Source organism: Canis aureus, chromosome 7 (assembly GCF_053574225.1).
Source record: "Canis aureus isolate CA01 chromosome 7, VMU_Caureus_v.1.0, whole genome shotgun sequence".
NCBI classification, from domain to species: domain Eukaryota; kingdom Metazoa; phylum Chordata; class Mammalia; order Carnivora; family Canidae; genus Canis; species Canis aureus.
The window spans coordinates 5978908-5998086 of record NC_135617.1 but is presented as its reverse complement, the minus strand read 5'-3'; the positions used below and the strand labels follow the sequence as shown (position 1 = coordinate 5998086).

General features: G+C 35.0%; 1 protein-coding gene across 4 annotated transcripts in view; it reads left to right on the top strand.

Moving 5' to 3' along the window:
• The window catches only part of FIG4 (FIG4 phosphoinositide 5-phosphatase), a 123918-nt gene that overhangs the window by 16270 nt on the left and 88469 nt on the right, over nt 1-19179 (top strand). For 2 of the 4 annotated variants that reach the window (XM_077902802.1, XM_077902801.1), the window contains exons 2-5: nt 389-487; nt 1934-2057; nt 9529-9685; nt 13943-13993. In XM_077902802.1, coding sequence (XP_077758928.1) covers nt 389-487; nt 1934-2057; nt 9529-9685; nt 13943-13993 — 431 coding nt within the window. Of the gene's footprint in view, nt 1-388; nt 488-1933; nt 2058-2935; nt 3073-7755; nt 7916-9528; nt 9686-13942; nt 13994-19179 lie in introns of those variants that run through there. The other 2 variants (XM_077902803.1, XM_077902804.1) reach the window with 2 other exon arrangements.

Sequence of the window (19179 nt, the reverse complement as noted above, 5' to 3'; positions counted from 1 at the left end):
AATTGTCCAAGCATTCCTGATTATATGTTGAGCTTTCTGATTCTTACTAGAGTTGCTTCCTCCTGGCAAAATTTAAACCTTAGTCTCTAGTTTGGAATTAGGTTAATCTCTATATAGTATAATTAAATTAATCTTACCTGGGTTACTGGGTACATTTCAGATTCCAGACCGATGTTTATCATGACATCACTAAGAATATTTCAATTTTAAAATTGACCTTTTAGAATCAGCCTTTCTTTAATCTGCCAGTTACATTTGATAGAAATATTTCTTTTCAAATGTAACCTGACCTTATTACAGTATTTAATTTCAGAAACCAAAGTGGTTATAAAATGTGTATAAGGAAAAATGTCTTAAAAAAACTAATGACTTTTCTTTTCATTTATAGAGATACTTTCTAGTTGGGAGCAATCATGCAGAAACAAAATATCGTGTTTTAAAGATTGATAGAACAGAACCAAAAGATTTGGTCATAATTGATGATAGGGTAAGTATCCTGGAAACCTGAATACAAACTGTGACTTTTGTACCTGTTGTTTAAAGGATATGAAATATCCTCACAGCTTTTATTGGTATATTTTTTTCTCTTTTAATTAGGCATCCAACAATCACAATTATTTTTCATGGTTGGCTGGAATTTAAATCTCTAATCTGGTTTCTAGGAATTACAGATGTTACAAAGAATGCTGCAACTACATGTTGTCCTTCATTTTGATTTGTTTTACAAAGCACACTCTTTGGATAAGATAATGAGTGTATTTTCTTAAAGAAGTGGTATTTTAAGGATTTAATCTAATTTTTAATATTGCATACACTGAAGAGGTTATTTATTACTGTGCTTTAATATGAAGCTACACGAAGTCAGGGAGGATCTGTGCTGCAGACTTTTTATTAGGCTGCTAAAAATCACCTCTAGGTGATTTTCTGGTGACTTGCTATATGCATGAGAAAAATGTTAAGCTATTCTTATCTATATATTATCCAGAGCAGGAATATACACTTCATTCAGGTAGCACAAAAACATGAGACTGTTAGTTAGAAGTGAAATATGGCATGGTGGTATTGAATAGTTAATTTTAATTTTTCAAATGAGAGAACTTAACTTATCCTTTGTATTGAAGTTCCGTCTGTGAATATTTTGAATCCATCTCAATAGCTGGTTTCTCAAATATGTTGGTGGCTACAGCTTGCAACCCATTTTCACTAGGTTCTTCACCAAACTATTTTCTATGTTATAATAATTTTGGATAAATTATATATTGTGATTTCCAGCACTCATGAGTAATGTTGGTCTTCATTCTCCCCCCTTTCTGGGAGTTTTTATTAATATAATGTATTGATTCTTGGTTCTCTTTGGGGATGGGAGCAGTTGATTAGGGATTTCTTTGAGAAGCTAAGAAAAGCTGTGGGCCTCATAAAAATACACATTGGTATGTACAATCAAAACTTTGCACCTGGTTTTAAGGAGTTCACAGATTTCTTGAAATTTTCCTATGACCCTTTAAATGTATGGTTTGAAGATAAGTTCTTTTTTTTTTTTTAAGAGTTTATTTATTTGTTAGAGCGCGAGTGAGTGGGGAAGGAAAAAGAATCAGAAGCAGACTCTACAGTGAGTGCAGAGCCCGACACAGGGCTCTACCCCACAACCCCTGTGAGATCATGACCTGAGCCAAAACCAAGAATTGGATGCTTAACTGACTGTGCCACCCAGGTGCCCCAGAAGATAAGGTTTTGGTACAATTTTTTGTTATGGCAATATGTGATCAAATAACCACCCATAATTGCTAATGTTAAAGAATTTTTTGGCTTTTTAAAATTATAGCTTAGTTATGCACTATTATGTACTTTTCTACGAAATAACTAGTGATTCTTACAGGCAATAAATAACCTAAGAATAGGCACAACCTCACAGATTGAATTTGCTTATTTTTAGCATGTATATACTCAACAAGAAGTAAGAGAACTTCTTGGCCGCTTGGATCTAGGAAATAGAACAAAGATGGGACAGAAAGGATCTGCTGGGTTATTTCGAGCTGTTTCAGCTTTTGGTGTTGTAGGTAAGAAATGTACCTCCTTCTTACTATATCTTTTTTTTTCCTATATAGACTACTAAAAAATTGTTTTATGTGGTTTTATAATTATAACCCATTATCTGTGGTTTTGATTGTTTAAAATTTCATTATCCATCAGTCAGATATCAGGTCGTCTTTATATAGCATCTGGTATGTGCCGCTCAGTTTCATAGAGGCTATGAATAAATATAAAAGTAGTTTTTGGCCTCTAAGAAGTCTGTTGTATAGCTTGTTGAAGAATAAAAAGTAAAAAATTAGCTTGGACTATAAACATCTGCCCTGCCATTCATCAACTGGAAAACAGATACTGGTATAACTGATTTAACAGTGAACAGGGATTTCTTCCAAGGAAATGCTAACAGCATAAAGTATCATAATCCTCTTCTTTGGCTACTGCTTTCTTACCCACTGAAAAACTTCATTCTCCAGAATTATAGACTATTAGAAACTTTGCTGTTTAAAATTATATCAGTGAGAGAAAATATCCCCCTCTTACCTGGATGACTAAAATAACTTTCACACAGAGAAGCAATCTAGACTTACGACTCACATGGAGGGCTTCAGATAATGGGTTTCTAGCTATGCTAACTTTATTGTTTTCAAAGTAAATGGGACCCTGAGTCAGCTTCAGAGTCCAGATTTGATGTTGATCACTTTATATACAGTTCTGCTTTGGTTTGAACCTCTCTACTTAAATTTTACTTAAATTCCATCCTTCCCTCAATCTAATAATGACTCTTTTACTTTGTTTATTCACAAACAAATACAGACCTGGTTTTGTCTTTTAAGGATTCTGCTGTCCACCTTTGGGACAGTACTGAGATGCCCTACAGTTCTGGTGTGTAAACCATCTCTCTTTGCAGTGAGTTAATCAACCTGTCCTTGCTGTACTATGGATCTGTCCCTGAGAGTCTTAGGCTGACTACACTAGGATAAGGGACAGACACAAATACACACGAGATAACTCCGTGATTGCGGTTAAGAGCCAAGGTGTGCAGTGGTAAGTTAAGTGGGGTGGAGATTGTATAAGAGGTAGAATAGAATAAGATTTGGATGGATGTGAGGAAGGGGTGAGAGAACCCCAGAAGGGATGACAGCAGAGGCACAGGCATGAAGACGTCCATGGTTCCTGGAATGTTGGCATGTAGTTGAGTGGGGCCAGATCACATGGGGCCTTGGCATTCAAGCAGAGGGCAATTGTATCTCTGCTTCTCTGTTGGCAGAGGCTTATTTTTGAGCCTGAAATTTTTTAAAGAGATTTAACAATTTTATCTTTGTACATTTTAAACCTGCCAGACTGTGTGCAATGTCAACCGAGTGATTGGTATCTATAGATGTTAACAAAATTAATATGGGCTTAGTTTCAAATTCTTACATTTTTCTAATCAGCACTTTCTATTCTATGACTCCATATTTGTTGAAACTTTGGTTATATTCATATTCTGCAGTATTTGAAGTTTTTCTCAATGTGCTCTCATAACTCTCCAGTATAATCCCTTTAGGTCCATTTTATGTCTAGGTGTTCATCAGGGAAGGTCAAGAGTTGTAGATGTGTTTAGGCTCTTCTTAGGAATGGCCTCTTTACTACATTTTCTGCTCAGTCTTGACAAGTATATTGAGCTTATATATTTATAACCTCAATAGAGGTTAACTCAATAGAGGTTATAAATATATATAGATATATTTATAGATAAGTGTGGATGTATGTCAAGCGAATTCATGTGTTTAAATTCCATAAATTCTGTAAGCATTAAGTTCTACCTTAAGTGTTTCATATATTTTAAATTAAAGAAAAAAAACCTGGAAATGCAATGTCTCTTAAATTTAGCAAGTTTTAATTTCAGTATTATTAGGTTATTAAGTTAAACTTTTTTCTTTAAATGCTGATACTTTATTATAACTTTTAAAGTAGAAATTTCCTAAGGTATACGTTATATTATATTGAATGCCTCATTAGCCAGGGTTTATTATCCAAAATTGAACCTTCCTTGATGATTAAGAGTAACGAAGTGAAGATCAGTTATTGAGCTGTTTAAAAATAGCTGCCCTTGGGTATTCTGGAGTTGTATTGGGCAGTTTGCCTTTACATTAAATGGCCTCTAGACTGCTGTACTGTTTTGTTTTTATGGTTCTTTAGTCATCCTTCATTGTTCTTGGCATAGTTGCTTTTAACAGTATTCTTTGCCTCATTTTAAATCTATTGATAACTAAACTTCTAAAACCAGAAGTTTGATTTTTGTCAATTGATAAGCAGGTTTATAACCAGGTATTTATTCTATACACAAGTACTAATAAACCTTGGTGAGAGCTGAAGGTATCTTGTTTCTTCTGGAGGACATTCTTAAGTGTTGTGGTAGCTATTTCTCTTATGGTGAGAGGCCTCTGAAGATTGAGACTATCCTTGGATAATGAAGTCCACTGAAAGACTGACCTACCAGTAAAGTGACACAATAATGTACTAAGTGAGGATTTATTATTTTTATGGAAATGTATTTTATGTATTCTCATCCAACCATGTAAATAAAGTTTCGAATCAGTGAAGAATAAATAGGGAGTTAAATGAAAGTCTGTGATTGTCTATTAAGTACTGTCTTAGAAACAATGAGGGATACCTACTAGCAAAACACAAAATGCCTGTCTTTGAAAAATGTTGTCTGATTGTCAGAATAGTACATATGGGAAATAACTAGAATGGTTGTCCTCTATTCTGTGGCCAAAATGTTTTCTCGGTTCACTTTTCAGCATGCTTAATTTATGAATGGTATTTTGCTGGATTGTTTTTAGACTGTTATCATGGTTAATTTAGTTCATCATCTGTAAGAATCAAGAGCAATGAGTCTAAGTTATCTGTAGTAATGGACCAGATTTTTTCCACCAATATGTCATAGACCAACACATGCTCCTACTGTACATAACTAGTCTGCAGCCTGGACCACATGTGACACATCGCATGTTATAATTACAAGCTTAGTAATACCTGAACTAGCTTATACCCTATTCAGGGCAAGTTCATTGGTCGGGCACTTGGATTGTAGCAATCTCAAATTGCTCTCAAGTTTCTAAACCCTTATTTTCAATTTATTTACTCTTCTTTTCATGGGCTTGGTACCCATGAAAAGCTCATGGATCATTGCCGGTCCCTAGACATGGGACATTTGTCTACCTTGTACATTTCTAACCTGCTCCATTGTTATTTGATGGCCAGCAGGAGGTTTAGGAAATCACTGGATGGGATCATGAGCATCCCTCCCAAAGTTGTTTTATCTGGTCTTGGGGCACATGGGTGGAGTTGATGGCTGGTCACCTGTAGTTTTTGTTTTGTTTTTAGAGATGGGGAGAAGCAGGGTGGGGCAGAGGGAGAGGAAGAGAGAGAATCTTAAGCAGGCTCCACATCCAGTGCAGAGCCCAATGCAGGGCTCAATCTTACAACCCTAGGAACATGACCTGAGCTGAAATCCAAAGTTGAATGCTCAACCAACTGAGCCACCCAAGTGGCCCTGGTTACCTGTAGTCTTTATTAGGCTTAGCTCTGTGACCATCCCAGCCCCTTTTGGTACATAGCTTTGGTTTATGGCCTTTTTCTGCCTATGTCACCTGTCGGAGGGTACTTTTTTAAGCTGCTAGTATGTTGAGGGGGAATAAATATCATATGTAGAATAAATATCATTGTAGCCGACTAAGTGAGGGACTCAGTTGTTGTTTAAAGCAACACCCTTAGAAATGGATTGCAGGTCCAAGGTAGTAAGGAAGACAACAACAACAAAGTGTGAGCCTCAGATTTGGTGTTGGAGAGTCACTTTGGTTCTCGAGGGCTCTGTTGTGCAAAGGTACCTTGTAGAGGTTTTTCATGTTTCTCTGCCAGAGTGCTATTCTCCCTGAAGGCTTTTAAGATAATGACTAGCTGGCATAGTGACCCCTGAAGCAAGGATATTGCATTCTTCCCTGTTGGTGGGCTAGTGGGGTCCTTTCCAGCCACCAGAACTCCCACTACATCCTCTTACATTGTCCTTTTTTATATACTTTGCTTGGTGTCCATTTCAAAGGAAACAGCCTTCTGTGCTTGAAGAGGGAGAAATCACTTTTGCTTGATGACTGTCATCTTAGCTTCTTGGAAGTACTCAGTAAAATTGGTGTGGGGTCAGAAGTACGCAGTGAAGATGAAAAAACTTGTTCTCATTTTAGTGTGTTCAAGAGATGAACAGGCTAACTCCTGGCAGATGTCTTTGCCTTCCTGGAGTCTTTTAATTGTTGGCTATCTTTGATTGGAACCTTTTAAAAAAGAGAGTGACAATTCCTGTTGGTAGTAAAAAGGAAGAAGAAAATAATTTCATTTATAATAAGCTGAAGAAAAAAATATAATAAGCTGAAGGCGTTTATGCTAGTAGAAGAGTCTCTTTTGTGCAATATATTTACTTCCCTTTATTCAAATTATGAAGAGAAAGGTAGAAGGTATAAGTAGTCTTGAGCTAAAAACAGAAGATTAAAATTCAGTTGGAATGTAGGTTGAGAAAGTATTGCAGAGATTTTTTTGTATAAAAAGTAAGTATAACAAGAATAAAAGGAAAACTCATTCATTTTGGAAATATTTATTATTTAAGCCCTTGAGTGTTTTTATGCTGCTTCTGAGGGCTTTACTTTTATCTTTCCAAAAAGATAACTTCTTTCTAACTTCCTTTTAATGTGACTGTCATCAGCCTTTCCTCCCTATTCCTATGTCCTTTATCTTTATTTTTTTTTTTATTTTTATTTTTTTTTTTATTTATGATAGGCACACAGTGAGAGAGAGAGAGAGAGGCAGAGACACAGGCAGAGGGAGAAGCAGGCTCCATGCACCGGAAGCCCGACGTGGGATTCGATCCCGGGTCTCCAGGATCACGCCCTGGGCCAAAGGCAGGCGCCAAACTGCTGCACCACCCAGGGATCCCTATGTCCTTTATCTTTAATGGGGGGAATTTTTGCTAGTTTCTAAGGCAAAGAAAGAAGTAAATGAACATTTTTTTTTTTTTTTAGAAAGCATTTTGTGCTTTGTGGATCTCTAAAATACAAGTATTTTTCACTATTTTAATGGCATATTTTCTTCAGTAGCCTGGCTCATAAAATCCTTGAGGCATCTTTCTCTTATATATTTTAGTTCATTTATGTTAATATAGTCAATTACCAGTTTCCTTTTTTTGTCATCTGAGAATAACAAGACAGACAGTGGGTATTTGTCAGTTCTAGAGCAAAAATTCATAGTATCAAGATACTGGCTCAGACTTTATAGAATATAACACTCTGAGAGAGAGAGAGAGAGTGCAAGTATGCACGAACACATGCACATGAGAAAGTTAGTTTTGAAAGATAGTTATGCTAGAGATAAGACTCTTGGCTGACATCTTTTTTTTTTTCCTCTCAGTGCTTTGAACATGTTATCCCACAGCTTTGTGGCCTCCACTGTTTCTGTTAAGAAGTCAGCTATATGACTATATCTGACTCATCCTAGGAGGGAGCTAGGGTGAGGGCAGTGGGGACCCAGTATTCTTGACCAGTTATGCTAGGGTAGAGCCTCCACTTTACAAGTAGGAGCTGCGAGAAGAAAGAAGGAAGACCCTGATCTCAGTGGGGCTTGCCTGGGAGTAGAGATCCAGCAACACAGAGCTGGAGGGGACAAGACATTCTGGTCATGCTTGTACCTTCTGAACAGAAACCGTGGCCTTGGACTGAGAAGTGAGAAGAGAGGGAAAGTACTGTCTTCTTGGCTACTCCTGCCAGGAGTAGGTACTTTGTTACACTGGACTGAGAGAGGGGTATGAGAGAGAAGTGGATTATGATTCAGATAACACACACTTGCTGTTCTGACCACGGTTAGTAGCTTTTCTTGAATAAATATTTCTCCATTTGCTGTTTGCCATTAGGACAATTCTCAGAATTTTTCAGTTTCTTTCCTTCTTTTTTTTTTTTTGGTCAATTTCACCAGTTAGTCTGTTTCACTGGCGAGAGTTTCTGCTGGGCTCCTCATGTTACCGTTTTGGAAGTGAACCCTACCCCCCAAAAGGAGTTAGTTTTCACTCTCAAAGCAAAAGTTCTGGGAACCAAACAGTTTTTAACCGAGATTATAGAGTAGTTAGCGTGCTGGTGAGAACTTAGTACTTTTAAGTTGGCCTCTCTTTAACCATCAATATACAGCATGTTCACTCCAATGATTTGACATAAAATATAACTTATTAATGCTCCAATATTAATAAAAAGCTTAACTATCACAAATGATGCTTGTGGAAGATTGCATGAGGGATATGCAATTTACTGGATATATTGTTTGCTGAAACCCTCCACTTTTCTGGAATCTGGCACCATCTCTCCTTGCCCCCATCTAAGTTGCCTCGTTATTGTATAAATGGCTTCCAGTGCAATGTGATTCTATACCTTAGCAACTGTTGATACGTACAGGGCTAGGCACCCAACCCAAAGTTGGGCCAATCCAGGTCCTTCCCTAGGAATTCTGGAATTGAACTTGATAAAAAAAGTTGTTTCTTTCCAGTGAAGCTCTTGGATATAAAGCCATTAGCAGCTGTGTTTCCCACTATATAACCCGGAGAAGTGGAGGAGGCTGGTCTATGGAGGAGGCTAGTCTATGGAGGGAGACAAGAATGGAGTACATGTTCAGAGATGCGTCTTGACTAGGTGTTTTTCTGAGGTCCAGTGAAATTGTTGCCCTTTGGTGTCATGGATCACCTCAGTATCCTTAATATAAATTTCCTTTTTTAAAAGCTGACTCAAGTTGGGTTTTGGTATGAGTAATCAAGGGTTCATGTAGTTTGTTTTTCCTTTTGAGCAGCATATTCCAAAGTGTGTTCTCAAAACATTTATTCATGGTTACTTTCTTTTTAAAAAAGAGGATGAAGTTCTATCATCAGACAAATCTAGGGAGATACTTAATGCTTATCCCCCACTGAGATTCACAGTGCATGTTAGCATAGTTTTGTAAGTTTCTGAGAACTTATTTGGTTTTCTGTTTGTTTTTATATACTTGTTGCTCACATATATATTGATTCATTTTAAGTATATATTAACAATCTTAGCCATTTTTAAGTATACCCTACAGTAGTGTTAACTATATGTGTCTAGCACAACAGATCTCTAGGACTTTTTCATCTTGGGAAATGAAACTCTCTGTACCTATTAAATAACAACTCCCCTAATCTTAGTGTATTGTTTTGCTTAAAGCCCCTCAGTCCTGTTTGGAATGAGACTAAATATAAAAGAATGAATGAAATAAAATTGTTTAGAATAATATTTTTAAGTGAGATAAATGTCAGTATAGATATTTCTAGAGATTAATTATAATAAAACTGAAAATTTGTAGCTATAAATCAGAAATAAAATAGGAAATGTGTCAAAAAATCTTTTACCTTCTAAATATGTATCTAAAAGCATTACTAAGTATAGGAAACATTATATTTGTCTCTTTTTGTTGTAGGTTTTGTCAGGTTTTTAGAAGGCTATTATATTGTGTTAATAACTAAAAGGAGGAAGATGGCAGATATTGGAGGTCATGCAATATATAAGATTGAAGATACAAATATGATCTATATACCTAATGATTCTGTACGAGTTACTCATCCTGATGAAGCTCGGTACGTAGTGGTGGTAACTACTGTTTGCTTGTTTGTTTTTAATATGGTAGACCAATTAGAAAACAAAATATACTCAAAAGATTATAGATATTATGTTAAAAATGTAAAATACTAGCTCAGAATTCTATAATTTTGTTCAAGGTCTATTATAAACCTCTATTATAACAGTTGATTTAGTTGAAAATCAACAAAAGCTGCTAAAGCCATTAAGTGAGATGTTATCATTGAGGAACAGAATATTTGCTCAGTCTCAACATATTCTCCATGAATCTCTTTATTTACAAAAGAAAAAATGGCAAACATACATACTCAAATATTCAAACTTCACATCACCAATAATGAGACAAAACTAACATTATTTGCCTCTCAATATGAGGCAGTGGAAAGGACACAGATTACCTATGTAGTTTTCTTGCTAAAAATATATATGTTTTTGTTTTATTATGCTGTGCTTACCACAGTGAGTGTAGTTTCCATCTGTCACCATATGATGTTATTATAATAATATTAACTATATTCCCTGTGCTGTACTTTTCATCCCTGTGACTTATTTTATAACTGAGAGTTTGTACCTCTTAATCCCTTTCATCCATTTCACCCATCCTCCCCTCTGGCAATACCTTGTAAAAACATTTAACTTAAATCTAAGCATGAGGAAATAATCAGACAAATCCATCTTGTGGGACATTCTTGAGACAGCTGGCCTGGACTCTTTAGAAATCTCAATGTCATCAAAGACAGAAAAAAACAGAACAGACATAACAATCAAATGTAACACATGAATATCTGTTGCATCCTAGATTAAAATGTATGCACACTTACATACATAGCTATAAAGGACTTTACTGGAACATTTTATATATGGATAATATACCAGGTGATATTGAATCAGTATTAAATTTTAAGTGTAATGATATTCTTATTTAGATTATGTTTTTTCATAATGTATGTGTGTGTGTGAATATATTTTTAGGAGTGAAGTGTCTGCTTCTTACTGAAGCATTATGTCTGCTACTTACTGAAAAGGTTTAGGAAAAGGAAATGCACAGTTAAAGAGAGAGAATGTATATGTGTATGTTTAAGGAGAGAGATTTAACAGTGAATTCAGATGAAGGACATAATGGTATTTATTGTACTGTTGTTCCTTCCAATTTTTCTGTAGGTTTGAAATCTTTAAAAAGTTCCAGAGGAAAATTATTGGAGCCTTGGGAATGTGGGAAATGTCTGTTAATAAGTTGATAGAGAAAAGAGTAGAATTGATTTATTTTAATATATAAATATGTTTATCATATATATAAAGATTAAAATGGAACAAAGTTAGGCAGTTTATTACTGTTTCTCTTTTTTTAGTAATTTTTTTTTTTTTTTTTTTTTTTTAGAAAGAGAGAGTAGAGGAGGAGAAAGGGAAAAGGAGAGAAAATCTCAAGCAGGCTCAACCCCCACTGTGGAGCCAAATGTTGAGCTCAGTCTCTGACCCTGAGATTATAACCTGAGCTGAAATCAGGAGATGGATGCTTAACTGACTGAGCCACCCAGGCATGCCTTATTATAATGTTTTTAAGTTTAGATTTTAACTACACTCTATACTTTTATAGTGTTGTTTTAGATACACAAATTTAAAGGTGATGTGGCTCTCTTGCTTAAGACCCTCTTAGTAGGTTTTGGACTCCAGTGATGTTTGGAAGTTGGGTTGCTAAAAAATAATCTGTTTCAGATTAAAATAAGAAGAATTTAACAGATAAAGTGGTCTTTGCCTTGCACTAACTGAAAAACCATTATATCTTACATAGCTTATAGACAGGCATAGTATATTGACTAAAAGTGAATTAGGTACTTCCCAAAGAAAACAAAAACACTAGTTTGAAAAGATACATGCACCCTTGTGTTTATTGCACATTATCTACAATAGCCAAGATGTGTAAACAGCCCAAGGATCCATCAGTAGATGAATGGATAAAGAAACTGTGGTACACACACACACACAGTGGAATATTAGCCATAAAGAGAAAGAGCTCTTGTAATTCATGAGGACATGGATGGACCTAGGAGGTATTATGCTAAGTGAAATAGGCAGAGAAAGACAAATACTATATGATTTCATTTATATGTGGAATCTGAAAAACAACACAAATAACAAACAAACCAAAAACCAGAAACAGACTCATGAATATAAAGAACAAACTAGTAGTTACCATAGCGGGAGGAGTTGGGGGATAACCAAAACAGGAGAAGGGGATTAAGAAGTACAAACTTCCAGTTATAAAATAAATAAGTCATGTTGCTGGAAAGCACAACATAGGAAATATAGTCAATAATATTGTGATAATGTTGTATTATATCAGATGATTGTAATATAATATGATAATATATATTTATATAATATTATGCTACTTAATAATATATTATTAAACATAATAATAATAATATTATAGGCCCGCTTTTATAATTATATAATAGGCCTGCTAATTAATAAATAATAATATTATTATTACATTGAGTGATGTTTAGAATTGTCGAATCACCATGTTATACACCTGAAACTAATACATTTTTTGTCAACTACCGTAATAAGTTTTTTTTACAAAAGTGAATCAGACCAGCACATATGAATCCAAGGGATGGGAAAAAGTTTATATTATTTATAAACCTCATCTTCATGATTCTTTAGCCAGGAATAGTAAAACAAATTATGTGGTTCTGTGTAGTGATTTGACTTTCTTTGAAGAGTGAAATTATTTTAGGATTAATACTGTGTAGCAGTGGACATTTTTCAGAATAAGATATAATTGTATTAAAAGCTTATTATAGTAGACTGAAGTACTATTACTAAATAGGTAAAACTTTTAAGTCACTTAAGAAACTATAGAATATAATAATTTCTTTTAGTAAAAAGATTTGGTTGGGGTGCCTAGCTTGCTCAGTTGGAGGACCATGTGACTCTTGATCTCAGGGTCATGAATTTGAGCCCCATGTTGGGTGTGGAGATTACTAAAAAAAAAAATAAATGAGCTTAAAAAAAGATTTGGTAAAATATAAGGAAGTAAAATACAGTACTACTAAACATTTCATACATAATGACAAGTAGAGGTTATCCCTGCAATGCATGGTTGTATCAACACTAGAAAATTATGCTAGAGCAGTTCAGTACATTAAAATATTTATTATTGGGAAAAATTGTGATCATCTTAATGTTTGTAGAAAATATATTTGACAAATTCAGTACCCATTTGTGATCAAAAGTCTTTAGAAAGTTGAAAGAATATGAAAAAAAAAGTTAACATTTATTAATCCTGAGGTGTAGATATGCAGATGTTTTACTCTGCCCTTTCTTTTCAGTTGCAAAACTTCACAACTTAAAATTACGGTTTTTGCAAACATTTTTTTGCTTGTTTTTGTTACTCTCCTCCCTCTAACCTCAAAGCATTTACAGAACATATAATTGTAAAAACAAGATAGTGTTTACTTCTGTCTTGCCCCAAGTCTAAGTGCTCCACACATGTAAGTGCATGACTTTACCGCTCCGGCATAATCAGGGATGAGGAAATGGTCAGACTGTAAAGTTAAGGGTCTCTGAAGGGACAATCAACAGACTTAGAAAATGCTTCAGATGAAATTCCCACTGCAGTTTTGGATTGAATTCCTCAGAGTTTTGTTTTTTTGTTTTTTTTTAATTGGAGTTTGATTTGCCAACATAGAGCATAACACTCATTGCTCATCCTGTCAAGTGCCCCCCTCAGTGCCCATCACCCAGTCACCCCAAACCCCCCCACCTTCCCTTCCACTACCCCTTGTTCATTTCCCAGAGTTAGGTGTCTCTCATGTTTTGTCACCCTCTCTAATTTTTCCCACTCATTTTCTCTCCTTTCCCCTTTAATCCCTTTCACTATTTTTTATATTCCCCATATAAGTGAAACCATATAATGTTTGTCCTTCTCCGATTGACTTGCTTCACTCAGCATGATACCCTCCAGTTCCACCCATGTCGAAGCAAATGGTGGGTGTTTGTCTTTTTTTTTTTTTTAATATTTTATTTTTAAGTAATCTTTATTCCCAACATAAAGCTTAAACTCAATCCCAAAATTATGAGTTGCATGCTCTACCAACTAAGCCAGCCAGGAGCCCCCTGAATTCCTCAATTTTCATGAGAGTATTTACAAATATAAATGTATATGTTAAACCATGAAAAAATAATAGTATTGTGTGAATGTAATATGCTTTGGTGTTTTTTGTTTTGTTTTGTTTTGTTTTGTTTTTTAGGTATCTGCGAATATTTCAAAATGTGGACCTGTCTAGCAATTTTTACTTTAGGTAAGTTTGAATTTAGTTTTTCTCCTGTCTGTCACTTAAATGTTATATTATTTTCCAGGGTGTAAAAACAGAATCAGAGGACACAATAGTACTTCCTGTATTTTTTTTTTTTTATTGATCAAATTATTTCATCTAAACACATAAAGATAAAGGGTATTTCTTCCTTTTACAAATCTGAATTTGAATGGACAAATGGTCCATATTGAATGGACAAATTACAGGGTAATTATTCTCATTATAAAAACTATCCTTGTTTTAGGTGGAATTGTAATGAAGCATTATTTTGTAATTTTTAATTATAAAAATGAAATTTTCATCAGTTTCTAATACAGAGTTGTAACAGTTTCACAGATTGTTTTAGTTAGCAATCTATCAAAATTAGGTAAAAATTCATAATAAGAAGAATTGTTACAATACCAACATACCTCTAATGGTCTCATAAATTAATAGTTTTCCTGAAGAGGGATGTGGCATTATTTATTTATGAAAATATATCATAAGAAAATAAATTAGGAGAGAATATGTTAATTCCTGTTTCTAAAGAGGCATGTATAGCTTCTCTATTTATGATAGCCCCAAACAAGTAACCCAGCCAGTGTAGGGACAACTCAAATATCAGTAACTGAATGACAGGCAAGTAAATTCTAACAGAGCATTACAGTAGAGTATTATATCACCACCAATGTGACCAATATGTAGGCTTAGGAGATACAGAGTTATTATGCTAAATGGAAAATTCTGTCAGCTATAATATCCAAACTAAAAAGGGAGAACATTGGGCAGCCCAGGTGGCTCAGCAGATTAGCGCCGCCTTCAGCCCAGGGCATGATCCTGGAGACCTGGGATCAAGTCCCACGTTGGGCTCCCTCCATGGAGCCTGCTTCTCCTTCTGCCTGTGTCTCTGCCTGCCTCTCTCTCTCTCTCTCTCTCTCTCTGTTTCTCTCATGAATAAATAAATAAATAAATAAATAAATAAATAAATAAATAATAAATAGTTCTAAAAATTTTTTTTAAAAATAAAAAAATAAAAAGGGAGAACACAAAATAGCATGCACCAAAAAGGATACAGGTCCCAAAGACTAAACAAGGACTTGTAGCTATTGGTGCTATGCATTGATGGGGTACTTTGCATTATTTAAAAAGTTTTTTAAATTGTTCATACAGTTAACCACTTATTTATCTGTGAAATAAAGAAAAATGTGTCCTATATAGAATGAGTTATGTCTCCATTGATGTAAAACTGAAGTTCATTATTTTAACAGTGGTATAGTGAAGGGCTCCTAAAGAAAGATTTTTCACTTCCACAAGTGTTTATTGAATGTATATTTCCATTGTGTGTATCTCAGTCACCTGCTTTTCTGTCTTTATTGCTTAATTTTATGTTTATAGCATCTGCAAGTTGTCACTGAGACTTGGTGGGTATTGTTAGAGATGGTCTTCTCCATGATTTCAACTTTGTTTGCATCCCCATCCTGAGCTCTGGGATCAAGTCATCCCATAAATGAAAGCTTATTTCAGTTAAGGTTTTTGTGTCTAATTAGTAAGCTTTAAAATGGATATACTGCATTCTTGGATTCAGCTGGGAATAAAGCAATTATTCTAACCAGGAAAAATTGATTTTTAGAAGTTAAAAATCAACATCTCCCTCCACTGTTGAGATATCATTGACATATAACATCTATAGGTTTAAGGTGTACAGTGTGATGATTAGATACACATATGTATTGTGACGTGATTACCTCAATCTTATTGGGATAATCATCCCCTCTCATAATTATGAGTGTGTGTGTGTATGTGTGTGTGTGTGTGTGTGTGGTAAAAACATTCAAGATGTACTATCAACAGGTTTCAAGTTGTAATTCATTAATGTTAATTACAGTTACCATGCTATGCATTAGATCCCCAGATTTTATTTATCTTATAGCTGGGAGTTTGTATCATGTGACCAGCGTGTCTCCTTTTTGCCCACCCTACCTTTTCCCATGCCCCAGCCCCTGAAAACTACCATTCTACTTTCTATTTCTATAAGTTTGGCTTTTTTAGATTCTGCATAGAAGTGAAGAACATATGGAAATAATCAGACTTATTTTGCTTAGCATACTGCTCTCAAATTCCATCCATGTTTTTTTTTAAGTGAAGGCATATTCAAAGCAGTCATGTAAAATTAAGAAATTCAAAAGCTTATCAGTAATAACCATTTGGTTGATATTTAAATATGTTCAAATGTAGAATCATAAGTTAAAACAGATTCAAGGTACTTGTTGAAATCACAAGATTAAGAGTTTTCTTTTTTTTTTTTTTAAGATTTATTTATTTATTCATGAGAGACACAGAGAGAGAGGCAGAGACATAGAAGCAGGCTTCTTGCAGGGAGCCCAATAAGTAAGAAAGATATCCATCTAAGGACTTCTATTTTTACTTACGAGTTCAGGAAATAATTGGCCAGAACTTAGAAAACAGCTGATAAATTTAAAATAATCATTATGAAGACAGAAAATTAGTTTACTAAAGATACATAGGTGAGGATTTTGAAAGATTGGAGTGACCATAGCTAATATCAAACTTCTCATTCTAATTATTATATATGTTGAGAACTGGATTCCTTTCACAAAGAAAAAGACAAAAACATTCAACTAAATGAAATTATAATTTGGGCAATGACAGCTCTTAAACGGACGCCTGGGTGGCTCAGTGGTTGAGCATCTGCCTTCATGCTCAGGGTGTGATCCTGAGATCCAGAATCGAATCTCCATCCGTGTTGTTGCACATAGCAGAATTTCCTTTTTTTTTTTTTAATGGTTGAGTAGTATCCTACCCTCTGTGTGTGTGTACTGTTAGAGATGGTCTTCTCCATGACTTCAACTTTGTTTGTATCCCCATACTGAGCTCTGGGATCACACATACATGTATATATACACACAGACACATCTTCTTCTTCCATTCATCCATTGCGGACTCAGGATGTTTCCATGTCTTGATTATTGTAAATAATGCTTGCAGTGAATATGGGGCTGCAGATACCTCTCAAGATGATGATTTCATTTCTTTTGGCTATATACTCAAATGTGGGATGGCTGGATCATATGGTAGTTCTGTTTTTAAATATTTTAGGAACCTCCATACTATTTTCTACAGTAACTACACCAATTTACATTCCCACCAACAGTGCACAGGGTTCCTTTTTTCTCCACAGCTTAGCCATCTTTCTTTCTTAGTCTTTTGATAATAGCCATTATAGCAGGTATGAGTTGCTATCTCACTGTGGCTTTAGAATTTTTTAAAAAATATTTTATTTATTTATCCACGAGAGACACAAAAAGAGAAGCAGAGACATAGACAGAGGGAGAAACAGGCTCCCCACGGAGCCAGAAATGGGACTCGATCCCGAGACCTTGGAATCATGCCCTGAGCTGAAGGCAGACGCTCAACCGCTGAGCCACCCAGGCATCCCTCATTGTGGTTTTAATTTGCATTTCCCTGATGTGATGTTGAACATTTTTTTCAATTATCTGTTGGCCATTTCCTATGGAAAAATGTCTAGTCCATTTTTAATTGGACTTTTTTGGGTTTTTTGTTTTGTTTTGCTCTTGAGTCGTATGAGTTCCTTATGTATTTTGGATATTAACCCCCATCAGATAAATGGTTTATAAATATTTTCTCCCATTACATACGTTGCCTTTTTATTTTGTTGAGTTTTTGTTTCTGTGCAGAAGCTTTTTAGTTTGCTGTCATCCCACTTGTTTATTTTTACTTCTGTTGCCTGTGTTTTGGGTGTCATACCCATAAAATCTTTGCTAAAATCAATGGCAGAGTTTTCACCCTTTGTCGTCTTCTAGGAGTTTTACAATTTTTGGTCTTAATTTAAGTCTTTAATCCACCTTGAGTTAATTTTTGTGAATGGTGTAAGACAAGGGTTCAATTTATTCTTTGTAAATGGTTGTTGAGCTTTCCCAGCACCCTTTATTGAAGAGACTGTCCTTTCCCCATGTGTCTTCTTGGCTCCCTTGTCAAATAGTTGACTCTGTATGCATGGACTTATTTCTGGGCTTTCAGTTCTGTTCCACTGGTCTATGTGTCTATTTTTATGCCATGCTACTTTGAATGCTATAGATTTGTAAAAAGTTTGAAATCTCAAAGTATGATGCCTCCATCTTTGTTCTTTTTTTTTTTTTTTTTAAGATTGCTTTGGCTATTAGAGATCTTTTGTGATTCTGTACAAATTTTAAAATTGTTTTTTCTATTTCTGTCAAAAATACTTTTGGAATTTTGATAGGGATCTATCGATGGCTTTGGGTAGTATAGATACTTAAACAATATTAATTCTTCTGATCTATGAACATGGAATATCTTTCCATTTATTTGCAGCTTCAGTTTATTTCATCAGTGTCTTCTAATTTTCAGTGTAAGATCTTCCTCCTCCTTGGTTAAATTTATTACTGAGGTTTTTTTTTTTTTTTTTTTTTGATGCTATTGTAAATGTGATTGAAAGACCACCCTCTTTTTTTTTTTTTAATAATTTTATTTATTTGTGATAGTCATCACACAGAGAGAGAGAGAGAGAGAGAGAGGCAGAAGCAGGCTCCATGCACCGGGAGCCCGACGTGGGATTCGATCCCGAGTCTCCAGGATCGCGCCCTGGGCCAAAGGCAGGAGCCAAACCGCTGTGCCACCCAGGGATCCCGACCACCCTCTTTTTAAAAATATTTTATTTATTTATTTGAGACAGAGAGAGAACACAAGTAGGGGGAGTAGCAGAGAGAGAGGGAGAAGCAGATTCCTCATTTAGCACAGAGCCTGATGCAGGGCTTGATCCCAGGACCCTGAGATCATGACCTGAGCCAAAGGCAGACACTTAACTGACTGAGCCACCTAGGCACCCTGAAAAACCAACTTATTAATATAACTTTTATCCCTGAGATTAGGTGCTGGTAAAATTAATGGCTCCATCTAGCAAATATGGTAAAATTGAATTTCATAGATGAAACAAATCAATTTCAATCAAATTGTATGAATAAATTAAAGAAGAAATCATAATTGAAATAATATGTGAGTTTCTAGACAAAATTGTAGCCATCTGAAAATATTACTAAAATGTACATTTGTGTAAACCAAAAGAATTCTAGATACCTTCTGAAATTCTGTGCTAAAATGTACAGGCTATAGATATTTTTTAAATTATTAATTGT